At 43.3% G+C, this 26,870-nt stretch overlaps 1 protein-coding gene and 1 pseudogene across 5 annotated transcripts in view; both read right to left on the bottom strand.

The window, feature by feature from the left end:
- Positions 1-792: 792 nt before the first annotated feature.
- Positions 793-26,870, bottom strand: part of PTPDC1 (protein tyrosine phosphatase domain containing 1) — a 47,789-nt gene continuing 21,711 nt past the window's right edge. For 3 of the 4 annotated variants that reach the window (XM_084795075.1, XM_084795076.1, XM_084795074.1), the window contains 8 exons: positions 17,542-17,713; positions 15,479-15,559; positions 15,168-15,286; positions 13,999-14,136; positions 10,686-11,929; positions 7,749-7,934; positions 4,758-4,868; positions 793-3,139 (listed from right to left, as the gene is read on the bottom strand). In XM_084795075.1, the coding sequence (XP_084651201.1) occupies positions 3,020-3,139; positions 4,758-4,868; positions 7,749-7,934; positions 10,686-11,929; positions 13,999-14,136; positions 15,168-15,286; positions 15,479-15,559; positions 17,542-17,713 (2,171 nt within the window). In that variant the 3' untranslated portion in view covers positions 793-3,019. Of the gene's footprint in view, positions 3,140-4,757; positions 4,869-7,748; positions 7,935-10,685; positions 11,930-13,998; positions 14,137-15,167; positions 15,287-15,478; positions 15,560-17,541; positions 17,714-18,133; positions 18,526-26,870 lie in introns of those variants that run through there. The other variant, XM_084795073.1, reaches the window with a different exon arrangement.
- LOC311604875 (ras-related protein Rab-9A-like) lies at positions 24,758-25,919 on the bottom strand (annotated as a pseudogene). Its single transcript has one exon. The product of its transcript is annotated as a ras-related protein Rab-9A-like (transcript).

The raw sequence follows: 26,870 nt of genomic DNA, 5'->3' as shown, positions 1-26,870 counted from the left end.
GCCCTCCAGACTCTGTGCCTGCAACACTGCGGCAGTCACAGAAAGCTGGGAAGCTGCCTGAAGATGTGACTGAGTAAATCGGCCTAGAATTTGAATTGTGCAAATAAACAAAACCAACTCTGCAGCAGGAGCAGCAACTCTTCCCAGGGGGCAGTTAGTAGCAAGCCTTGGAAGCAGGGAAACAGGCAGGAGCGAGAATCGCCTGCTTCGCTTCATGAGCATGGTATGCTGAGGGAGGTGTGCGCCGATTTCCACTTACGTTATGCAAAGTAGGCACTCTCTAATGGGATCCAGTGCTCAAGGGGGCTCTGGTGTCATGAGGGTGCTCTAGACTGGGAAGGCTCAGTGTGGCCAGGGAGCCCACAGTGAGGGATTACTAACTTGGAGTAATCACTTGGTGTCTAAATGCTTTTCAGGGTGCTAAGGGGAGTGAGGTAGTTCCTGTCCATGGAGAGAAGATACACTCATATGGTGCACTCTCAATCGCTTTTTATTAAGCAGTGTTTGCAACCTTAAAACTTCTCCAATATGTGACATTTCCATCCTTTTGGCTAGGAAGAACTCTTTATCTGTTTACATAGAGAAAGGCTAGACTCTAGCCCACCTGGGTCTTTTTTAAAAACCATTCCTCTTAGAACCCACTCTCCATCATGGTCACTGCAGCTGCAGGTGAGCATGGCTAGCTAGCTAACTCAGCTGCTAACTCAGGTAAGGGCGACCCTTCCCAGCATCCCTGGAGTACCCACGAGGCCGGAAGCGCTACAGCGAAGAACCCCAAGACCGGGTCAACAGTTGGTTCTTTTCACCTTTATTCAAACAAACACAATACTTGCACAGAGCCTGGTCGTGTCTTCTCAGGCTCGAGGGTGCCCTGGGATTTTCTGACATGCAGCGGTGTCATCACATGACTGTTGCAGAACTTAAAACAAGTATTCTAGACGCACAGGCACAGCTGGCTTTGAGGAGGGAGGGTGGCCAAGTTCCATGGTGTCACTTGCCCATTCAAGGCTGACAGAGATGAAGACAAGCATTGTCCTTGAACATCAGCTTTTAAGAGTGTACACAGGAGACAGAGTGCAAGCATCTCCCGTCATTGGGCTAGGCACTTATGAAGATGTTTCAACCCTGGGTAAGCTGGTTCATTAACAACTTTTGCATTTCATTTCCCAAGAAGAAAATTCAAGATGAAGAAAACTGCACTTATCCTTTGCCATGAGAGTTGGTGAGACTAACAATTAAAATAGTTTTTGATATACTAGACTGTAATTCAGAAATGTATAAATTAGAGAAATTTCATCTGTTCTAATTCAGTCTTGCTTCTTAAAATTCTGAGAAAGAAAGAGTTACTTATTGAATTTGAATTAGTCTAGTTATCATCTTTATCAAGAAAACTATTATAGCCAGGAGCGGTGGCGCAGGGCTTTAATCCCAGCACTCAGGAGGGAGGCAGAAGCAGGTCTGCGATCTCTGTGAGTTAAAGGCCAGCCTGGTCTTCAAAAAGTGTCCAGGACAGCCAAGGTTATACAGAGAAACTCTGCCTTGAAAAACAAAACAAGGGGCTCAGAAGTTAAGAGCACCGACTGTTCTTCTAGAGGTTCTGAGTTCAAATCCCAGCAACAACATGGTGGCTCACAACCATCTATAATGTGATCTAATGCCCTCTTCTGGCCTGCAGATGTACATGCAGGCAGAGCACTGTATACTTAATAAATCAAAAAATCTAGGGGAAAAAAAGAAAAACAAAAACAAACAAAAAAAAAAAAAGAAGAAGAAAGAAAACTATTATGGCATGGGTTCTGCAACTCCTATATATTAATTTAATAATTAATAGTTTAATCTAAAAGAACAAGTTTGAGCAGTCATCTGTTCTTATTTGAAACCAGTTAGGGTGAATGGAACCTGAGGCCAAATTCAATTTAAAAATTATAATCCTTACAGCAAAAAAGCAGCTAGCGTTAGAGGCCAAGGCAGGTGGGCTTATGAAAGGGCAGCTTGCGGGTGGGGGTTGGGGGAGGGCACAGGTCAGGCAGCAACGCCAGGACTCCTGGGACAGACAGTGGCTTGCCTGACTTGCTCCAGTTCTGAGCTGCCTGTGCAGAGTGGCCCCGAGAGAGCAGGGCTGGCAAGGAGCCTTCTCCCGGCATTACTGTCCCTTTTGCACAGGCCCTGGAAGGACAAAGGCCTGTTCTGCTCCCCAGCAGCTGCCCACACTGCCGCTTCTGATCCATTTCTCTGTACAGCAGTGAGCCAGCTCAGCAGCAGGCTGAGGAAGCAGAATAAGGCTTCTGGGTTGAGAGCTTCTCCTCCCCTGACAACCAAGGGAGACATTGTCTGGAAGCCTGACAGAACAAGGCTACTATCTAAAAGTACAAAATCCCAGTTACTCCAACCACTCTACTGCAGTAAACGGAATCATCGAGTCACTGAAAAATAATATACTTTGAAATCCTTTGCCACATCTGTTAAAAAAAAAGAAAGAAAGAAAACCAAAAAGCTTCAACATTGTTTAAAGTCCTTTAAAATGTATTAGTAGCTTTCTTAGTAACAAATATAAAACAGTTTAAGACACTTGGTGACTTTCTTAGGTCCTGTTTCTTGGAGGGGGGGGATATTTGGTGAGGTTTTACTACTAAAATGATCTATTTGGTAAAACTCCAGAAAGAGTTCTGTCAAGAAAATAACTGTTTTGGAATGAAGAATTTTTTTTTCCCAAAATGTCAAAAGGAGTAAGGTCACAAATATAACACACTTAACATTTCAACATAACAATATTAATTCACTAAATAAATAAAAGTGGCACTAACTTTATGGCAATTTTTCAAGACACAGCTCAAAGATATCTTAAAATAAATAACTACTGCAAAAAAGGAACCATCATTTTCAGCACAAGAAGACATAGCGTTGACAATGGAGTGTGGCAAGGAAGGGCAGCACAGCACGCCACATCCACACGGGAACACAAGCGCCACACTTGGGTGGATGGAGCCTTAGGCCAGATGCTTGTCCAGAGGAGAAAGCTTCAGGAGAGGCCAGGCCTAGGGCTGTCTTTTGCCATTTTTCTCTTTTCTTCTAATGTGTGCTTAAATATTTTCTTCAGGGTATTGTAAACTATTGGTCCATTTTCAGAATCAAAATTAACCTGGTGACAAAGAAAATTTCTATTTAAGACACTACAGCAAAAAAAATTTGACCAGTTTGCAAAGAAAAGATGAATTTGGGGGAAATGACAATAAAGATTTATATAAAAATACATATAGTTAAAACACACATGATACATTTCATATACTTTAGCTGAAAGACTATGTTAGAGCTGCCAAGCATGTCAACCCCACCCTCCGAGTGAAAGCTCACTGAGTGCAGTGCCTAGGGTTTAAAACAGTCCAAGCAGCCGGCCATCAGGACAGCAGTGACGCGAAGCTCAGGGACACGCCACTCAAGCTGCGAGGGGTCTCCTTACTAAAGGAAGCAAACCTGCCGTTCCGTGTCACCTTCATGAGCCCAAGGGCACCTTGGACTACAGCCTGAAGACCTGAGCACAGTGTAGCTTTCCACCTGACGCTATGCACTCCATTTTTTAATCTAAGGGCTGTGGCAGTGGTTCTCAACCTTCATAACACTGTGGCACTTAAATACAGTGACTCTCAACCATAAACTTATTTCATTGCTACTTCATAACTATAATTTTACTACTGTTATGGATGGTAATGTAAATATCTGATATGTGACTCCAAAGAGGTCCTGAGCCACAGATTGACAACCATTGGTCTATGGTCTTCAATTTTCTCATGTGAAAATATAAAACCCAGCTGGGCGGTGGTGGCACACGCCTTTAAACCCAGCACTCCAGAGGGAGAGGCAGGTGGATCACTGTGAGTTCCAGGCCAGCCTGGTCTACAAAGAGAGTTCAGGATAGCCAAGGCTGTCGAAACCCTGTCTCGAAAAACCAAAAAAAAAAAAAAAAAAAAAAGAAAATGTAAAACCCAATACCCATCACCTTAAGATTCCTGTGCGTTTAAATGTAATCTGACCCCTGTGAGTGTTTTGTATATATAAAACCCTCAGTGAGGCCTAGGGGCCCCTCTCCTTGTTGGCAAGGCATTGCTTATACACCTGGGGCCTTTGCGATGCCTTCATCCTCTGCTGAGGAGTGACGGTGACAGAACAGAGAGCCCTGAACTGTTCCCAGAACACAGTATATCCTACTGAGAAGGAATCAGGATCCTGGGTACAGCTTCTCCCTCTACAATTGTTCTTTTTTAGGCAAATTCTAACGAAGCAAAGGCTGCTCACTTCATCAGCTGCTCTACTTGCTTGCCAGTGTCTTGTAGATAGCATCCAGAAGCTCATAGCCAGAAATGAACAACTGCACTTCTCCCAGAAGCATGAGTATCATATTTTTGCCGGTCCCGACCTGACAATTTTGGACACTTAACTCTGCTTAGATAATTCTTGTTTAAACCCAAGGTGGAACTGACTGGACATGCAAATGCCCCTGACTCCCATGCGGAACAGGATTTTAAAAGGCTGGCTGAACACCCAGCTGTTTCTCTTTGCTGGTGTAAAAGCTCTTTGTTCTCACATTCCCCTTCAACAACCTGAAGGCCAGCTTTGTCCTGATACCACCCTGGGAAACTCTGTACTTACCAAACACATTTGCAGTACAAGGAAGCAGCTCAACTTTTATTCAAGAAGGCAGGTGACTCCTGACTTTCAGAGGGGTGTGAGGGGTGTGACTGGTGTGGAGGGCACAGACTCACCTTGGTGAAAGCTTTAATGGCATGTGAAAGGCAAGCTTCCTCCACCTCCACAGGAAGGGTCTGCAGGCTCACTATGCAATGCAGCACACACAGGATGGTCTGGTACTGCCCCTGTTTTGTTTTTCCCAGAAATAAAAGAAAATTAATTTTAAAATATCTCAAGAAATCAACTCAAGTAAGTAAGTGTACAGTGAGCCGCTGGCTATGAACTAGTACTCAATTTCAAAGGTTTGCTTATCAAGCACTCTGTCAAGTGTTTGCTGTATTGTATTAATACAATGTGGAAACTGTCAGGATTTTGTCACAAAGTCTGGATCGGGGAAATCTGAAGATTGGTTTTTAAACTACATGCTTCTCCTTTATTTCCTACTGTTCCTGGATGTAATCATTTCAGCGTGGTCGATTGATGCTGCAGTCCAGAAGCACAGCTCACCTGCACTCCTGGGCAGTCAATACCATGTGCCCACCTCATTGCAGATGCTATCTGCAGAGCTGGACACACGAAGCCCCAGCAACAACTCAGACGTAAGGCAGCAGCTGGAGGCCTGAGGTGAGTAGGGGAGACCTTGTAAGAGGGGTCCACTGACTTGAATACTAGGGATCGTCTACCTCAGCAAAGAAAAACACTGCGTTACCATGAACTCTGTGTGTGTGTGTGTGTGTGTGTGTGTGTGTGTGAGAGAGAGAGAGAGACACTCACTGAGATCCAGCACCAATATCTCTTCTGGTGATCTATTCTAAGAGAATAATCTGAAACACAGAGAAGCCTGTGAATGCAGACTGTCATTACAGATGGCTCGCTGTGACCCAGTACATGAGGTTGGCCAGGAAGATCCAAGTTGAGTCCTGCACAGACACCAGCCATGAATCTTGAGCAGGCCGCTCGCTCTACCTTGCCTTGTCTATAAAGGGTCCTTCTTCTCCAAGCAATCTCAAGATGGACAGAGGTGAAAGTGGAATTACTTCCCGAAGGGGCTGTCCACAGCTGCTCAACAAGGTTAATCTCCTTCCTTATCTACCATCTCCTGATTTATCTCTGATACTTGACCCCTGGGAAAATATCCTAAAAAAGGGTTCTACATGCTGGAAAAACTTACCTTATAAAGCAGTACATAGGGCTGGGAAGATGGCTTAGGTAAGTAGCTTGCTATGCAAGCCTGAAGACTAGAAATCATATTGGTAGAACCCATGTAAACAGCCTGGAGGGTATGATGGGCCTGGCTGTACAGACAGCCAGGGAGGCAGTGATGGACCCCTAGAGCAAGCTGGCTAGCCAGCCTGGCCAAATATACAAGGTAGAGAGAGATGGAGGAAGACACTGGACATAAAACTTAAGTCTTCACACACATGCACAAGCATGTGCTCACATATGTAAGCAAGCAAACACAGATATAGTGCTGCGTGTTATATCTTGATCTACAAGAATGTGAGAGGATTGCCTGCATGTGTGTTTGTGAATGCACGGTGACAGTAGTTTGTAGGTAGACACAGTGAAGACCTGGGAACAAGGAGATGCTTACACTGCAACACAGTAGGTAACTCAAGGCCATAGCTAATATGTTCTCCAAAACAAAAGCAAAGCCTATTTTGAACTAAAAACTTTGTATCCTTATGTGGCTAAAAATACTAAATTGTATAATAGAAGCTATAATGAAAACTAATTTCCGTCTCTTCCTACATCTATAGATAGTATCCTTCCCTGATGGCAAAACCAGAACCAGTTTATGGCCTCCTGATATTCTTTTCTATTTCATACATATATAAACTATATAGGTGTACACACATGTGCCTGTGCCTGTGCTACACTTCCTTTTAACCATTCTAAGGAGAGCGTGTTCCCATCTGCTTTTAGTTTTCACAGATACACACTAACAGTAAGGAGAAACCAACACTTCGAAGAGAAAAGGTAGTTAGTTATAACATAACCCCATTTAAGAGACACATTACCTGAGATGCTCATCTACTTAGGAAAAAAATCATACTTTTTTGTTTAGGTTTGGTTTTGGGGACAGAGTGTTACTATGTAGCCCTGGCTGGCCTGAAAATCACTGTGTAGATCAGGCTGTCGTCAAACTTGCAGAGATGTGCTTGAGTGCTGGGTTTAAAAGTGTGTATTACCACACCTGAAAAAATATCATACTTTAAAGCCAAAATAAAATCCAAGATACAATGACATTTACTATGTTAAAATGTATGTTGAAAAGATTAAAAAGGTTGGAAGTATAACGGAGTCTCCCAGGACGCACACTGTTAAAATGATCCCTGAAAGTGTGGTCACCTCAGTCTCCCAGGGCTGTAGATACCTTCCTTTGAGGGGTGGGAATCAAACCTGTGCCCTTGTACCTGCTACCCACCTACCATGACCTACCATGGCGCTACTTCCCCAGCTTGGGTTTTTGAGACAGTCAGGCTGCATACTACAAGATGTCCTTGAACCCACTATGTAGTCCACGTTGGGTTCAAACTTGTAATCCCACCTCTACCTCCTGAGCGCTGGGATTACAAGCATGCTCTGTCGTTTCTGTGTTTTGTACATGTTTATGCTGTGTGTCTATTTTGCTGCGTCTACAGTGATGCAGCTCAGACCCAGGGTCTTGCACACAGCAGGCTAGTCTTCCGCCACCCAGCCACATCCCCAGCCCCAACTACTGCATTAGGGGAGTGGAGAGATTGCTCAGTGGTTAGAAACATGTGCTGGTCTTGCAGAGGACCTGAAGTTTGGTCCCAGAACCCATACCAGGTGGCTCACAAAGGCCTGTAAGTTCGGCTCTAGGGGAGTTGGATGCCCTCTCCTGTCCTCTGCAAGCATTACACTCACACACAGACCATATGCACAAAATTGGGGGGGGGGGAGGAAAAGAAAACCCACCGAATTAGACCTACATAAAAATATTCATTACTTTGGAGGTGGATTTTTTTTTTTTGCACATGTGTGAAGCTTATATTAAGGGCCTTAATTAAATTCATTAGCTGTTGCAATTGTCACTTTACCTTCTCCAGTAAGAACAGGGCCTCACCAGCATCTGCCTGTCTGTCAACCAGCATGTCCACATCCTCTTTGGTGATTACAGGCTCTTTCAGTTGCTCCACCCAAGACCACATCAAACTGCACAAGATGAAAGGGTCTCTCTCACCACATATCCTTTCCCAAGCTCCCTCTCGGGAATTGAGTTCTTTCTACAAAGGAAGCGGGAGAGGGCGATGAGAACAGGGGAAGAGAGCCATATGGGCCCTACCTGGGGGACCCACATGCTGCTCGAGAGTGGAGGCTGGGCTCTGACGTGCAAGCTGGACCTTCCCCAGGGCCTGCACCTCTAGGAAGGGGCACTTGCCTATCACAGGAGCTTCCCCAAGCCCAGGCCCATCCCTGTCACAAGCAGGGCTGGCTAACTCCCGAGAGAAGAGCCACTGGAGTGTGCAGCCCTGCCTCAGATGCAGAGACCAGAAAAGTGGTTCAAGACAGCGCGTTCTGCCTCCAGCATCTGGCAAACCAAACAAAACTTCAGACCACAAATGAGGTAAAACGATAGATTAAAAATAGGCATAGATTAAAAATTAATTACAAGTTAATGTGGTATCTCAGCTAAACTTTTTAACCAAAGCTTCAAAGTGCATGTACACACAGAAAACTTGCATTTAAGTTGGCACACGTGGTGTGTGTTTTCCCAAGTACCTTTTATAATCCTACAGACCAACCAAGTGACAACCTGAGATCTGAGAAGTTAAAACAAGTAGGAAGCTTTGTGAATGCTCCCAACTATCGGGAGATAATTTAAACACGAGTTTGATTACTTATGTGTGTATTCCTGTATGCGTCTGTGCATGTGTGTATGCATGTGCGTGCCACCAGCATGTGTGTGTGTCGACCAGAAGGCAACTTTGTGGAGCTGGTTTTCTCTTTCTGTTATGTGGGTCCAGCAGAACAGACTCAAGCTTGGAGGCATTCATCTTCAGCGAATCATGCTGCCAGCCTCATATGAGACTTTAAGACTCCAACTTAGAAAAATGAGTTAAGAAATTCTGACAGGGATCAGACTTACATTTTGGTAAATCAAAGATTTTCAATGGTAAAAAACAAAGTAGTTATTAACATCCATTTAGTCACCCAGTAAATACTTGTAGCATGTACTACAATGTGATAGAAATATAACAACTTATTTCTAACTTTCACAGCAACCTCACAGGGAAGCTACTCACGGATAAACACTAGGATGGCTACAATAATGTGTGCACAGCTCAAAGCTTGATACGGCAGGAAGTATCCCATTAGCTTGCCTCACGCATGGCCACAGCACAAGAACCCTTCCGCGATGGGTCTCTCCTATAAATAAGCTGGACTTGGAGTTGTCTATATTTCTGCTTATCTCATAGATCATCTACAGAACAGGACAGCATTTTATTTAATCTTATGGATACATGAGGAGATAAACTGGGCAGGACAAAGACTGTCTTGGTGAAATGAGTCCTGCACCATGATGCTCACTGGAGCTTCCAAGTGAGGCCGAGACACAAGGAGAGATTGACTACATAGACTGTACTCTCATGGCCATGGGGGGTCTCAGTCTCCTCGCCTGTGGCACTGAACTCATAAAAGTAGCAAGAAGCCTATAAAAATCCACCTGCATCTATGAGTTACTGTGAAAAGCACACAGCATATTCACAAAAGGGCTTAGCCCAGGTACACGCAGTGCCACACCATTTAAATCATGTTTGTTTTATCTTTCTCCAGAGGACAACTGGCTCTTTTAATTACTCAAAGTTCTGAAATAAATCTAAGAAGGTAAGAAGGTAAAATGCTTTTATACATGGCTCCAGAAAATGCTTTTATACATGGTTCACATCAAAACAGCCTGCCCCAAATCAAACCTTCATCTTTGGTTGTTGTTTGAGGCAGGGTCTATATAAAGCCCTGGCTGTCCTGGAACCCTCTATGTAGACCAGGCTGGCCTTGAACTTTCAAAGATTTGACAGCTCCTGCCTCAAGTGCTTTCATTAAAGGTATGGTCAGCGGTGCCTGACCCAAAGCCATCAAATCAGCTCTCGTGGGTCCTTGGCTGAGGGACATGCAGGGCTGACCCAGGAATGGCACCATGGCATTCTTAACACAAAGATCATCTTACTTGTTAGCTCTCAACATAGAGTATTGCATGGGAAATAGTTGCTGACTGGAGGAGAGGCGTTTTGTTTTGTTTTGTTTTCAGTTTATAGTGGAGGATATAGGAACTATATTTGGAAGGAAACCAATGTGTGAGCTTCATTAGGCAAGTACTCTAATTCCCAGGGGCTTTTACTCCACCCTCTTCTCTGTGGTACACTGTAAGTTGGCATGAACTCCAAACTTCACTTCCTGCCTCTGAAGATGTCCTAGCTCCATGGCTTAATGAATCGTGGAGTGTGGGAGAGTAGCAATTACTTTAATAGCATGATCTGAAGAGACGGCCCATGGCTAAGAGCACGTGCCTCCAGAGGACCTGAGTTCAGTTCCCAGCACTTAACATCAGACGCCTAATGAATGCCTGTAATACAGCTCCAGGCACAGCAAACACTCTCTTCTGGCCTCTGAGGGTACCTATATGCTATGTACATACCCTGCCCCCAAACAAATACACATAATTAATAATATAAAATGAGTAAAATCTTTCAAGTAATCCACAGAAGAGTATGGTTGCTAATTCAGGATTTCTCTGAGTTAAAAAGTTTGAGTCAAGTCCATGCTGGGGCAAGTTCCATTGCTTCTAAATTTCCAGGGGCCCATCTTTTCTCTAGACAAGGTGCTCATTCCAGCTAAAGGCTGTCTTCCCACTAAAACACAGAAAAGGAGTTAAAATTTAAAAGTTCACATTCTAAGTAGGAGTCAAGAAACAGGTTTCTGAGTCCTCCTCTCAGATATAATGGATGTACATATATATTTAAATGAAATACAAATACCTGCCACATTTCCACTTTCCTTTTTACTTCCTCCTTTTCTACAAACTCATTTAAATTTGCCAGGGCTTTGGCTGCCAGTATTCTCCTTGCTTCAGCACTCAGTTCAGACTGCAAGCCGGCATGTGGCATTGTCTCAGACAGGTATGTGCTGTTTTGGGTTTCCTGTCTGTGTGGCAACTGTGCCTTAGGACTGGAGCCACAGTTTAGAGGGCTGCAGGGGGTCTGGCCCGCCTCATGCACAAAGCCTGGAACCCAACCACCAGGCACCTCACACTGGCAATGGGTGGCTTGCTCTGGATCCTTATGGATACTTGTAAAGTTGGGTGGCGCTGGTTCTCCAGGATTGTGCGAACAAGAAACACCCACAGAGAAGGTCCTGCTCCGCTGTACTTCCTTTGAAATGTCCTTTCTACAGAAAAGCGGTGATCCATCATCTTTGAGTCCTTCCAAGCCTCCACACTTTGACTGAGTCCAGAAAGAAAATGTGCTGTGAACCAGTGTGTCCTTATGTAAACCTAGCTCTGGCGTCGGTGGTATACAGCAATGGCTGGTGGGCTTCTGATGCTGGAGGCCGTGGCCCTGCAGCAAGTCCTGGGCAGGCACTGTCCAAGGTGTCTCCCCTTGCTCCAGGATAGCTTTGGCCCTCTTTAAGTCCGAGTCGCTGTAGCTGAGCTGCCTTTTCAGATGTGTCAGGGGCTGAAGACACTCAACATTCCTCCTCTTCCAGAGGGGGTCAAACTCAGGCTCGTTAGAAAGCATCACATCCTGATTCTCGAACACCACGGCAGTGGGGTTAAACGGGTCAGGCACATCACTGTTTTGCCTCAGTAACTCTTGATCTAGTTGCATGGTGACCATCTCAGACACAGTCTTTTCGATTTCAGCAGAGAGTTCAGGTCCTTCCAACATGCTCTGCATCACTACTGGCCTGTTCTCAGCCAAGTCAAGCAGCAGCTTGCAAACGAGGTGGATGATCTTTGGCACGTGTTTCAGAAGTCGTGCCTCATAACCATGAAGCAGGTGACGCTGGCGAATCAGGTACTGGGCTAAGGTAACAGCATGTGCTTTGGGGTCACAGCAAGAGAAAATATTACGAAGTGGAGCCAGAAACTGAGTGAATTCTCGTACACAGAGTAGCTGCCCTCTGGTTTGTATGGAATTGGGGCGTTTTGCCCGCACAAATATAATTGCCTGGTCAGCAGTCATCCTCGTTGCAAAAACTAAATAGCATGCTATTAAAACACCTAAACAGTAAAGAATATTCGTATGAGAAAAGGCTCATTTACATATCAGTCTTTGATGATTTAAAATTTGAATATTGTTAAGAAATCACATTAGCACAAGCAAATTTGAAGGACAGTAATAATACCTGTTTTTGCTGTTTTTTCATACAGAATCTCATGTATCCTAGGCTGGCCTCAAACTATGTATATAGGCAAGGATGGCCTTAAACTCATGATCCTCTGGCCTCTCCCCTCCAACTGCTAGCATTTTAAGTGTATACTACCAGGCTGGCTGGTTTTATGTAGTACTGGGTATCAAACCGAGGGCTTGACGTATGCTAGGCAAGCACCCTATCTCCTGAGCTCAAGCAAATATGACTGCAAAGACTTTAACATGTCTTTGTGGCAGTTCCTTCACGTGGCTGAGTCAGTTACACCCAGAAATGAGCTAGACACAGCTGGCAGGTAAAGGAGTGCTGGCGTGAGGAGGGCTGTAACGAGTGAGCTGAGATCTGGTCTAGCTATTCCCCTCCCCAGATCCTGATGTGTGTCCCAAGTCAACAGGTCTTGACATTTTCACCTAACTCACAGCTCGCTCTGTGCCAGAACTCCCTGCGCTCTTGTCTCTACTGTGCACTGCCGGGACATTCTAATGCCGAGCCCTCTCCTAGGTTGGGGAGGTTTGCTTTGGGGCTTGTCTACATTCCTAGCATACGTCTCTGCCTGACAGTTCCTCCACACTATGCCTACACTAACCTGCGCTTTTCCCCAGACCATGGTGGAACTCCCTTACATAAGCAAGTAGCATTAACAATGTCAGCTGCAACAGAATAATGACTGTTAATTTCAGTAGCTACTTACTGGCAAGAATTCATAATCAATTAATTATAATACAATAGCTAACAAGCCTTAATGTAAGAGGCAAGTCAAAGACATCCCACACAACATAAACTGTAGACATTTAGTATGCATGATAATCAGAACCTCTGAGAAGCTCCTTCCTCCAGTTTTCTGCGAATACAATATAGCTTTCTCACGAGGACATAGCAGATCTTTAGTATAAAGATAAACATCTACAGAGTATAACATGCAATGTCCAGGAACAAAGACATTTTGTCTCTATCCTAAGAGTTACCAATACTTACATGAGTTGAATACTAACCTAGGATGATCCTAGGCAGCCGGGAAATCCCACGGCAGGGGAGATACACTGGTTTCGTCTGACTGAATCACATAACAGTGAAACCATCGACCCCATACCCTTTATTTTTGCTATCAGAGCAGCAATGTAATGAAGTTTGCTGAGTGTTTATAAAAACCACTGACTTTTACACAGACTCTACATGCAAACAGTCTCCTTCAAGTATACAGTCCTTACACATGCCAAAGTAGACAGCACATGAAAGATGGAGCCAGTCAGCCACGGATGTAATGCTGACCTGCCACTCGTTAAATGTAGCAGATTACTTAATTTTCTTAAGCCGTGGTCTATCTAACTCCTGCTGTTGCCAACAACTTCAAAGGTAGCAAATGTAAAATACTTAAAACACAGAAGGTGGGCAGTGCTTGCTATTTTAGTTGTTCTTTGAGTTCAGAAAAATATTTTGGGGGCTAAAGACATGGCTGGGTGGCTGAGAGCACCGGCTGCTCTTGCACAAGATTCCCAGGTGCTACAGGGTAGACACACGGTCTGTGGCTCCAGGCCGGGGGAATCTCACACCCTCTTCTGACCTCAATGGGCACCAGGCATGCACTTGGTGTACAGACACATGTGCAGGCAAACGTTCAGAGACATAACATAAAAATCAACCTTTAAGAGAAATAATATTTTAAAAAATACCATTTATTAAAATGAAGTGTTCCATTTAAATAAGTAGTTTAAGAAATGCTTAAACACAATGCGTTTTCAGCTCTAAATTATTCAGAAATGCTCTTATCAGTACATGGTTATAATAGAGGCTTAAAAGACTTCAAATATCTTTTATTTCTTTAATTTCAAAACTTTGTTATGATTCTAAAAATATCTTTAAATCATGAAGTCTTATTCCTACATATTTAATTATGCCCACAAGACTAAATCTAGAATTCACCTGTTCGCCCAAGCCCTGCGTGGCAGTGGACAGCTACTTTTCCTTCTTGTAAGGCAAATGTCATCACCTTTACCATATCTAAGATGGCAGTGAGGGATGCCACACCATAATCCTTCCACCCGAAGTTGTAGAAATAAACTAGACAGTGAAAGGAAAAAGAAAAGCAAAATTAATATGCATAAAATACTTGCAAGGACAGTTGAGAAAATGATTTTCAAGGCACGGAGACTTCACTGGATGAGCAAGCTAATACTAGAGGCTTTCTTTTTTGTTTTGGGGACAGGGTCTCACAGGGTAACACTGGTCGGCCTGGAGCTTGATGGTCCTGAGGGATCGTCACAGGGATCCGCCTGCCCCTTCTTTTCTAATGCTGGGATTAAAGGTGTGAGCTGCAATGCCTATCTAACAGGATTTTTATATTTCTAGCAAGTAGTAAATTTAACTTAACATTTTTTTACAAGCACATTAATTATTAGCTAGTGCATTTTCTGCTGAAACTCAGCTGGAAAAAATTATAATAGTAGAGTTAAAAATTAAGATGGAGGCAAATAGCATGTATTCTTATTTAAGAACAGAAGTTCTTTAGGAGGCTAATAAATGGATAGATACACACACACATATATATTATATATGTATATATAGTACACACACACATGCGCGTGTGTACTTAGGGTGGAAAAAGCTAGATAAATAAGCCTCTTAATAACATGTTCCCAGACCACATGCTCATCCTCCTCAGCCTGTTTGAACAGGCATACTGAGTAGGCTCCTATGATGAGCTCTGGGCTGGCCATGAGGACATGTTCTTGGGAAGCCAGAAGTTATTCAACTTCCAATCCTCATTGGAATCTCTAAGCTTTGTGGTATCAGACAAGTTGATAACTCTAAGCCTAAGCTATCTCGCACAATTGCCGTAAAGACAAAATGAGGTCATCATGTCTGACATGGTGCAGGCACTGACTGACAGGAAGCCTTTTTACTTCAGGGCCTCCTCCCAGCCTCTCTTTTAGAGGAAAAAAAGAGACCCTGCACTCACAACAGCAACAGCATTTAAAGTCAAATTAGAAGCCCCACTACTATACAGAGTCTACTAATAAGTATTGCCCTTTTAGCCTAGCAGCCTGGAAGACTGCTTCAGAGTGGGATAATTCAGGGTGGGGAGAACTTACTGCCAGCCTCCATGAATGCTTCAGGAAGGTACGTGAAACCACTTTCTTGTTCCAGAGAGTTCCCACAGCTGGCGTGCTCACCAGGACGCTGCAGGTTGATTATTGTTTTTATGCCACGACTTCAGAGAAAAAGAGCAATCAGTTATAAGGACCTGGAGTTGTCAACAACCAGATTTTAGCATTAGTAGCATTATTAATTGCTCTCAAGCTTTTCTTTGAAATCGGCTCTTCGCCGCCTGTTTTTAACTGAAGTCATTTAGAGAAAAGCATGCTGACTTTGCTCCCGGCAGCTGTGGAGGCGCAGTCCTTACCTGAGGAACTGCTCAATGATGTGGTACTTCTCCAGCAGCTCGGAGGATGGACGAGCCATGGCCAGGATGTTGTCAGTGACCCTGAGGATGGGCATGGGACGACTGAGAAGGACACAACTCACGACACTCCACATTATAGAATTAGTAACTTTTTTCTTCTATGATTTCAACAACTTCTATATTTTTACATAAATCTAGCTTCAATTCTGTATCACAATTGGAACTCTGAGAAACCTTGTAGCTTCCTAAATCCCTGGGGAAAAAATTCTAGGACCTTAGTTATTTATGGATTTTTGACAAAATGTCTCCAAGGATTTTTAGATCCTAGTGGACATAAAAGGGAACTTCACCTTGTGACAAAGTGGTCAGTCACCTAAATAGAGGACAAGTAGGAGGCTGGTACTGGACAGCAGTTACCTGGTGTGTGAGATGGGGTGGTAATATTGGGGTCGTAGGGTAGGGGTGAGAATTCAGTATGATGTGTATGTCCAGTAATCTTTAGCACACATCCTGGACTGTGGCTATAACTAAAAACGGAGGTGCTGGAATTTAGCAAAGAAAGAGGTGGGGGTGGTGTCCAGAGTCAATTGTGCCTTACTTCAAATGTTGTATTGTTTTTTTGCTTTCTATCTGTGAAGCAAATTAATTAATTTCTCTGGACGACCAATAAAAGAGCATTAACAACTCCCAAGGCTTTATGAAAATAAGTGATAATTTGAAAGCACAGCAAAGTGCCTTGTCTTACAATCAAATCAATGTTTATGAATGAATCAATGAACAAAATAGAATGAGTCAATGAACAGCTGGCCATAAAAAGCCTATGCTCTTGTTAGACCTCCAGCTTCATTCTGTTTTGTTATCAGGAAGCTGGTTAAGGATATGTAAGGTAGTCTATCGCAAGTGTGGCTCAAGAATCTCAGAGTAACAGAGCCATGGGACTGGCAGATCAGGATACAAAAGACACAGCTTTCTCAGGAGCAATGTGTAAAACTTAACACAGACTCCCAAAGGCTTGAGATGCCAAACTCACCAGCTGTGAGATGGAGCCTGATGTGAGAGCAGCACAGATGGTGTATAAGCAAAGTGTTCATGGAGCCATGATACATTAGACATTTGCTTGTCTGCTCCTCCTACCATTAGTGTCAGACGTATACAGAAAAAGACTGGGCCTCAGGCTGTGTCACCACAGGTATACTATGTAGAGTCAGCAAGTCAAACAAGGTGGTCAACAAACATCTGATCTTACAATGGATTCTTGCTGTATATAATAATTCACAAGCACAACTCTTTTAAACAGTAAGTTCTTCTAAGTGTGTTTCAGATATGACTTTGTTTTTGAGTTTTTTGAGAGAGGGTCTCGCTGTGCAGTCCTGGCTGTCCTGGACTCACTGTGCAGACCAGGTTGGCTTTGCATTCACAGAGCTCTGCATGCCTCTGCTCCCTGAGTGCTGGGATTAAAGGCGTGCACCTCCATGCCCAGCTCAAATACAACTTGATTATCAGTATTTTCCAGATCACAAATACGTACCTAACTATTTCATTGTTACTAAGTATGCATGACTTAAGAATAGAATTAATTGCACTTATATACTAGAAACAATGCCATCATCTTATGGGTTGCCTGCTCAACTGACAGCCTGTGCTGTGTTACTTCAGTCAAGAAAGACTAGAGTATATTTCATAGTAACATACAAATGATGTGAATGCTGACCTGTAAAAATCTGAGGATTACACTTGGACCATGTAATTTTTCAAACTTATAAGTGTACATTTTTACTATTTCTAGCAATTTCTGAAATTTAAGAACTATCTAATTATCCATCAACTTAAAATACTTCATACAGATCATTTGACTTAATGTAAAAGCTTTGGGCTTAAATATTTTCGTCTTGCAAATGAGAAACTAAGATGGAGTAAACCAGTATCCCACAGCTTGCTTATTGACAAACCCAGGGAAGTGTGTGAGATCCCCAAATTCAAGGCCCGTGTCTCCCCCACATTGCCTGCCTGCTCCCTGCTTCTTCCACCCTCCACAGCTGTGCCAGGTCCTCAGCCACACTTACCAGGATGAGTAAACTCCCTTGATGGCTTGCTCCTGCTCACTCCAGCGGGCTGGGTTCTCGTACTTACACGCTCTCCCACCGCACGCCATGGAACATGCCATGTGTCCAGGGATGACATGCCGCAAACGTTCTCCCACCTTTGTGTATTTTGGTGTTGGGCGTCCTGAATTTTCTAGAATATACAAGGAAGGTAAGGGTCAAGATTCTATCCTCCCGATGGTATGGTAATCTGGGAAACAGTTTCATCTTACCTTAGCATTGTGTGAGCTGTGTAAAACCCTTCACCTAAGACTTAAAAAAGCTTTCACATACAATAATTTCTACATATTATATTGATGAGAAGACAGTGCAAAAGCTCATCTTTTTCAAGGGGACAATTTTGTCCAAAAGTACACTTACAACAACAACAATAAATTACACAAACCATTCCATCATTTTATCTCCTCTTACATATCCATTCATCTTAGCATAAGCAGAGTGTAAAGCATAAACAGAATTAACAGTCAACATTCTAAAAGTACAGACGCAACCACAGGCTATTCACATTCCTTACACTTAGATACAAAGGGTAGAAATTGTAACAGAGTTTTACTTTTTCTCTCTTGGACAGTTGGGTTCCCATCTGTACGGCGGACAGAGGACACAGCCACCATCACCTGAAGAGAAGATGAGGACAGCAGCTTGGTGGCAGAGCCAGAGCCACGCCTGGCTTGCTGTAGCCTCAGGACAGGGTCGGAAGTGGAGTGCCGGCGGCCCTGCAGAAAGGCACTGAGGAAGTGCACAGCCGAGGGCCTCCGGGACGGGTCCTGCGCCTGCATGGCACTGGCTCCGGACAGGCAATAAGAGTTGGAGGCAGGCAGAAGCCAGCTCTGGCTTGCTCAGTGAGGAGCTACACTGAGACACAGGCATCGTTCTGTATGATCTAAGAGCTTTTCAGGATAGGCTGACTCGTTTCCATAGTGACCAACAAAGAAACTACTGATTCCCACTTAGATCTGAGCAGGCAAAAATCCTACACGCACGGACTGTGTTCTGGACAAATTGTTCAAATACTGGGAAGAATAATATGCATTTAAAGTAGATTGTTCTTAAATCTAGATTATTTTGTTTCTCAAATGCACTTAAAGATCTGACTCCTCAAAGAATCACTTCTGAAATACTGAAATGAATTTTTAAATGGTTTATGTACAACATGACTTTTATACACATGAAAAAGCTTAAATTTTGTTATGCTTTTCACAGGTGGTCTCCAGGTATTTTAGAAGAAAATCCTTCTACTTTTCTTTGGAGCAGGATAGAAAAAAAGTTTATTGTAATATAGAGGTATATGCTAAATCTGACAACATTCAAATTTTCAGAAATTATAGTTCTTGACAGAACTACTAAAGAAACACTTGGATGGAACAAATAAAGACAGTTTAGAGCTAAGAAGACAGTTTCTTTTTTTTTTTACTCCCAAAAATGAAAACCCGATTCTTCGTTATACGCTGTTGGAAACAACTTGGTTGTGAGCGAGAGTAACCCCCAGCAGCCCTGCCTTTCCAAAGTTCAAAACTGTAATTTCTGCCTCTCGTTGCTATGGGAGAAAAACAGCTTCTAAGTCTCAGTGGAGGCATTTGAATAAAATGCACTAAAGTATCACATTTTTAAAGGAACTGGGTGAGGGGGAGGCGGCAGTTTGAGAATAAAGGATATAAAGAAAACAGAAACTCAACCACTGCAATGCACTTATTGTCCGCCTCCTCTCTCATTAATGTCAGGCTGTGCCCGCGCTTTCTCTCCTGCGCTCGCTGCACAAATGGTATTTCAGTGGCGTGCGGATGGAAACATAACTGCTGCTATAGACCAGGCTCTGATCTATGCTTTTAACATTCCACCCTCACATCCTTGGCATCGTGTACTTTTGTGAAACAAGGCGGAGACAGAGAAGCCTAATTTGATGCTCCAATTGCTACTTTATCTGTAGTATCATACAGAATGGAAAAGGCTTCCCACCCTCCCCACCCCGATCAGAAAGCAGTTGCTCTGCCTGAAAAATGACCCGAGAAATATCCTGGACAAGGCCTACTTGACACTTAGAATCAACCATATAGGGCAGTTCCATAAGGGTTTACATGAGAGGAAAGCATAGAAGATACTGGAAGAAAGCAAGGAAGGACCTAAAAGGCAGGAGGCCCTCAGAGCTGTGCTTGCTACTCTGGTGACAGAGTCTTGAGGAGACTTCTGAGCAAGTCCCTGGATTCTGAGTAGACAGCACAGTCTGACAGAGACAAGTGTGGGAAGCTCACTGTGGCCTGAAAAGGATGGGAGCTGAAGATGGGGGACACGTCAAGGGATGGGCTGCTGTGGGAGTCCAGCTCAAGTGACCAGCAGATCTGTCAGCTGATTGGTTCACACAGAACCCATGTACAGGTGGTGTGAGAAACATGCAAGCTCTGTTGTGGGCGCTGCTATTTAAGGCAACAGGGAGGAGGTGCCAGTCAATGAGTGATTGAAGAAAACGGGCACTGACGGATGTCTACTGAGGAACTAACAAGTGGCTCTGCTCCAAACTGTACTAAAATCCAAAGTAATCTGATGCGGGGAACTTACTGGGACTAAACTCAGGAAGGCATGGCTTATGCATCACCTCAAAAATAATTTCTGCAACTCACACTCAAATGGTTCAAGAAACAAAACCTTCTTTGTGTTGTACTTGCAACTTCATCTTGAGATTACTTCAGGATGAAAACAAATCCTCTGAAAGGCATTACACAACTGAAACTCAAGGGTCTGTTTTAGGTACTGCTCAGCGAACAGAAACTGCAGAGTCTACTTTAAATGGGTTGTCAGAGACCTCAGCAAGAGCACTTCTCAGTGGACACCAGAGGAAGAGGCCTAGCTCACGGGAGGTTAGCCAAGCAGCAGAGATGGCTGAAATAGTCAGCAGGGTCTGATAGGGATGTAGCTGTGACAGGAAGAGAAGGGTCTGGAAGAATTATAGCTGAGAGGTCTAGAAACAATCACATGTAGTAGGAATGTGAGGAGCAAAAAGGTTTAGTTAAAATTAGGAAAGTCTGGGCTGGACAGATGGCTCAGTGGTTAAAAGCACTGATTGTTCTTCCAGAGGGCCCAAGTTCAAATCCCAGCACTTACATGGCAGCTGTCTTTAGCTCCAGAATCTCACATCCTCACACAGACATACATGCAGGCAAACCACAAGTGTGTATAAAATAATTTTAAAAATTAGTAAAGTCTTGGAGAAATTGTCTTTAGATATCTGAAAACATTTCAAGTCCAAGGAATGCTTTTGGAGGAGGTGGAGGAGAGGGAGTAGAATTAGTGCTGCGAGCAAAACAGATTTGCCCCATCAGCAGCAAACATTTGGAACCAACAGCTGAATAGCTAGTTGACTTGTAGGAAGTGAGTCTCCTATCACACAAGAGAAAAACAAAGCTGGAAAGTCAGTGTGACTGCCAGCCTTCTGCATGTGGCTCACTTGTGGACCTAAGAATGTAAGTGGGTAAACCTTCCTTTCCCCTGGGTCTCCTAGAAGCCTTCCTGCTGGGTTTGTCTGAACAGGAAACAGCCCTTGCTGAAGCCCTCAACTCAGAAGAGAATGCCCAGTCCTTGGAGTGCTAGGTCTGCCTGGGATGCTTGGGATTTGAACCACCTACTGGATCAAAGTGGAACAGGCCAAGTACTCACCTGGCATTGCTTAACTGCCATATTCTCATCGAGAGAATGTATAATTTTGCATTTTGTAAATTTTCTCCTTAAGCATTACTCTAAGCTTGGTTCTGCGTAGCTGTGAAAAGGCGGTAGTCACAAAGGCTCTTAGCTGAAAATGTGGCAAAGCATCTGCTACCTCCACATTCTTATGCACTGGCTGTGGTAGGATTCCAGAGGCAGAGGCACAGGATGGTCCTGTGGATTATATTTGATATTGTTTTCCTGCCTTTTCTTGTAGCATGTCTTCTTTTTCTAACAGTAGCATGTTTGGAAGTGGAGAGAGGAGAGAGATGGGAGCCAACCCGGTGTCCTGTGATTTTATGTTCATGAAGAGAAGGAAACTGAACACGTTTTTCTGTGTGCTTATTTGGACAATGCATTGTCAGGGGAGGGAAAATCAGGTTAGTTGTTAGAAGCGAGTGAGGATGTGACGGGAGTGTTGGTTCTTGTGATCTGCACATAAATTCTAATAATGAGGATGAGGGATGCTCAAGGATGAACATGCTTTGTAAGTGGTAACTTGCTAAAGAATTGCTTGGTAAAAACCTCTTCACCTATTAAGTAAGTATCTGTAGAAAACATGACCCTTCAAAAAATTACTCTTGTACTAAAATATTTCCATGTTATACAAGACATAAAATGGAAACCAAAATAGTGCTCTGATTCTGTCACCTAAGAACATGGCTATGGGGCTAACGTTTGTATATGGCAAAAGGCATGGACCAGCATTTCTGCTGTCCTTTGTTGAAAGGACTGCCACTGCCATTGCCATTTTGAAGTCTTGCTACATTGGTTGAAAATCACTTGAGAGTTGGGAGTGTGGCTGAGCGGCAGAGCGTTTGCCTACCATACTTGAGGCCCTGAGTCCACTCCCCACATAGCCAAGTACAGCAGGTGGAGATGGCTCAGCAGGTATAGGTACTTGCCACATCAGGCCTGATGACCTCAGAACTATCACTGCTCAAGCTTAACTAGAGATTGAGCATAGAGATACAGTTTCACACACCAAAGGGGTCCAGACTCCCATAGCAAGGTGCAAACAAGTAAGGGAAGCAGCCTGGCACCAAGAGTTGTGAAAGACGATAAAGTAAGCCATGGTAAAACCACTATCATCTCAGTAGAGCTGTGTCTCCTGGGCCTCAGGCTACTGTGAGGCTTCAAACTATGGACAAAACAAACTCCACAGATAAGGTCAACTCTCAAACAAGCCAGCACCTCGGGCAGTAAAATAGGGAGAGACGGGAGAGGCTGGAGTTCAAGGTCATTATTGACTGCACAGCAAATTGAAAGCCAGCTTGGGCCATGTCAGAGTCTAAATGTTTCCTCAGATAAGGGTTATCAATAAAGACACAGAAAGGAAGTACCATAAGCAAATAGAAATTCAGAAGTGCAGAAGTACAGAAACAACAAAATATATGTGCTAGTGGAACTCAGCAACAGACAAAAACCCGGAAGCTGGAGCACTGGATGACAAAAATTATATACATGGAAGAACAGAGAGAATAAGGGATGAAGAAAAGTGAATGAAGCCTCCGTAAAATGTGGTCAGTAATAAGTGTACCAACATATATGTGAAGACTGTACCCGGAGAGGAGAGAAAGGAAGGGGGAAAACACACGAGTGAAGAAATGGTGGCTGGAAACATCCCCGATGCCATCAAGAACAAGAATGAACACAGTGAAGGGCTCAGCAGGCTGTGGACACACGGCTCCACACCCAGACACACGGCTCCACACCCAGACACACGGCTCCACACCCAGACACACGGCTCCACACCCAGACACACGGCTCCACACCCAGGACACACGGCTTCACACCCAGACACACGGCTCCACACCCAGACACACAGCTCCACACCCAGACACACGGCTCCACACCCAGACACACGGCTCCACACCCAGACACACAGCTCCACACCCAGACACACGGCTCCACACCCAGGACACACGGCTCCACACCCAGACACACGGCTCCACACCCAGACACACGGCTCCACACCCAGACACAGGTCTGGAAGACATCTCAACATAACCTACAAGAAAACTCCCAACAAAACTAACACCTAAGTTTTTTTTTAAACCAGGAACAATGGAAGTCTCAAAATAGAGGGACACATAATCAAACTGTTGAAAATAAAACACTTAAATTAAAAATCTTATAATATCATCTTTCAAAAATGAAGTAGCAATACAAGCATTGTCATATAAAACAGAATGTGCTGTGTGGCAGGCCCACTTAGGCGGTCCTGGAGGCTCTTTGTGTTAAAAGCAAGTTACCCAGGCCAATAATAAGACCTACAAGACCTAAGGAACACTGGTAAATTACAAAAGTTAGTGCGATATAAAAGACAAATGACATCATATAGTATAAATGTTTATTTTTCCTATTTTGGGGTTACTTTTAGAAAACTATACAAGTTGGGCATGGTGGCACATGCCTTTAATCCCAGCACTAGGGAGGCAGAGGCTGGAGGATCTTTTTGAGTTCAAGGTCAGCCTGGTCTACAGAGTGAGTTCCAAGACAGCCAAGGCTACACAAAGAAACCATGTCTTTTAAAAAAAAAAAAAAAAAAAAAAGAACCACACAAAACACACACGCATATAATCGTGTTCATTGTTGGTCATGCAATGGAGAAATGTGATTTATGTTAAGCACAAAAGAAGCAGGTAGGAGCAGAAATTATACGAAAATAATTAAGTGACACATGATAATTCAAAACTGATAAGGAAATAAATGAGCAAAAAGAAAAGGTGAATATAATATACTAGAGTCCAGAAGAACTCTTACAACAGACACAACTCAACAATACAAAACCAGTAATAACCCAACTCCAAAATGGACCGGGATCCGCATAGGCATTCCTCCTGGGAGAGAGAGGAGTAACCACGGGAGCTCAAAAAGACACCAGCACCACTAGTCAGAAGGGAAATGCAAATCAAAAGCACTTATTTGGTGGCTATAATTCTTCAAAATGTGAAATATGCAGTTACCACGTGAAGTCTCAATTGCTCTCCAAGGTTTATGCCTAAGAACAGTAGAAAAAAATACACCCACAGAATGGTATGTCTGCAAATATGCATAACAACATTTACTCATAGCAGCCAAAGCAGAAGCAACCTGTGTCCTTCACCCCAAGCAGATTATCAAACTGTGTTACATCCATATAGTAGAATATTACTTAGTAGTAAAAAGAATAAAGTGCTATTTTGCTTAAATGAGATTGAAGACTGACAGTATTTTTAAATGCAGATACATGATGCATTATTTCATTTATCCTAAATGTAAAAATCTATTGGCAAATCTCTAGGGATAGAAACATTAGTGATAGATACCAGGGACCTGGGAGACGGAGGACTGGGAAGTGCTTTCTAGTTACTACAAGATGGTCTGATGGAATGTTCTGGATTAACACAGTGCTGAATATTGTCCAGCTTTATATTTATAATAATATCCAGTGACTTCTTGAAAAGGGTGAAGCTTTAATATGTAAATTCTATAATAGTAATTTTTTGCATTAGATTTTAATCTTTAATAGTATTGCTGTAGGAATTTACTTCCCGGGACCAAGAATAGAATACTAATTACATAAAAATATACACATATAAAAGTAATTCTCCATTTTATTGTAGGGGAAAACCAATCTAAGTGTAACTCTAGAATAGTCAAGATTTTTGCTTGAATTACAATTTAATTCAATTCTGGGTCATCTTATTAGTGCTAACATTTTAAATTAAGGAAATATTAGACAACCATTACAATTTATAAATGTAAGGTGCCATTATTGAGTAAATAGATACCTCCAGAGTGAACATGTCCCTTCTCCCACCAACTAAAGAGACAGCAATATTCGTTAGTTGAATTTTATTAGTAGATGAACCCTGCTGCAAATACTCATTTTCCTCACACTCCTTATGTGTGTGTGATGTGCGCATGTGTGTGCGCGCGCGCGCGCGCGCGTGTGTGTGTGTGATGTGCATGCATGTGTGTAAAAATGCACCAACCATCTCTTTAATGCCATCAACAGCAGGATGAGTTTGGCTTGGGCTTTCGGTGAAGATGGACCGTGTCTGTCTGAAGCAGATGATCTGACTTATCTTCCGTAGCCATCACTCTTGGAACTGCCTCCTCAAAGGCAACATCGGTGGAATCTTCTGCACTTGTTTCAAAGTAAGGGCAGTCGCCGTTGTCCTTGCACCAGGCTTGGGCTTCTTTTGTAGACACCTGCCGTTCGTTTACATCAATCTTGTTGCCCAAAATCACAAAAGGAAAGGTTTCGGGCTCTTTCACATCTGCATAATATATGAATTCTTTCTTCCAGTTGTTCAAATTCTGGAAGCTTTGTGAATCATGGACACTAAAGTAAGCAGGTGACAGTCAGAACCTCTGTAAAACGGTGTCCTCAGAGTTTGGAACCGCTCTTGACCAGCTGTGTCCCAAATCTGCACGGTAACAAAATGTCCATCCACCTACAAATCTTTATTTAAAAATTCCACACCTATTGTGTGGAATAGCTGAGTATCAAATTTATTGGTGACATATCTATTAATAAGGGAACTCTTGCCAACTCCACCATCTCCAAGAAGAATTGCTTTAAAAAGAGATGATTTTCCTGCCATTGTTAATAGTGGAAGTTTTTATTTCAGAATCCTTAGAAGTTCAGTTCATCACTGTCTCCGTTCCCTGGAACCTCAGCAAGTCAGCAGAAAAAACGACCACTAGCCAATCCAATGCCTTGATCACCTCTCCCGTGAGAGCCTTCAGGCATATGGGGCCCTGGAAGCCACTCACAGGGTGCCCCGGGAGCTGTTTGCCAGCCCGCCTGGGCCGAAAGAGGGCTAGAGACTCGGCAGTGTCTAGAGCGATAACCAGCTCAAGCTCAAACAGTTAGACACTTGGGCCAAAGGACCAATATGGCTCTATAATAGTAATTTTTAATAGCAAGTAATCTGAATAGGAATTTCTCCCAAAATATATAGAAAATATCAATAAATAGATGAAAAATATTCAACACCATCAGTCCTTAGGAAAATGTTTATAAAAACCACAATGAATTATTTCTTTACACCTTTTAGGATGGCTACAACTGAATAGTCAGGCAAGCTCCAAGTGCTCATGGTGACAGGCAGGGAGCCCACCCTCACTGCTGGTGGGAATATACAATGGAACAAATACTTTGGAAAACAGTCTGGCGGCTTCTTAAATGATTAAACAAAGTGACCAGATGAACCAGCCTTTGACTCCTACTTATAAAGCTAAGTGAATGAAAACACAGTGTACACACAGCCATGTACAGAGTTAGTACAACAGCCAAAATGTGGGAACAACTCACTCATCAACTGATCATTTAAAATACGGAATTATCTCTGCAATTGAAGGTCAGAATTATTAGCACATGTAGCACAAATGAACTTTAAAAGTCATCAAACCAGGTGAAAATTAGTAAATCACTAGACCACACACTATATGGATAACGCCACAATTCTCCTGGAGTAGGGTCTTAGGGTCTACACTTACTTTGCAGCAGCAAGTCCTAATGGGACCCTGATGCACAGCTAGTCAATACTAGGCTTACCGACCCCTGCCCATCTGTTCCTCAGCTAAGCCTTCATTCTCACCCA

This window comes from Acomys minous (assembly GCF_964271855.1).
Source record: "Acomys minous genome assembly, chromosome: 9".
Lineage (NCBI taxonomy): Eukaryota > Metazoa > Chordata > Mammalia > Rodentia > Muridae > Acomys > Acomys minous.
Note: the sequence above shows the minus strand (reverse complement) of the source record. Positions and strands in the feature narration are given on the sequence as shown.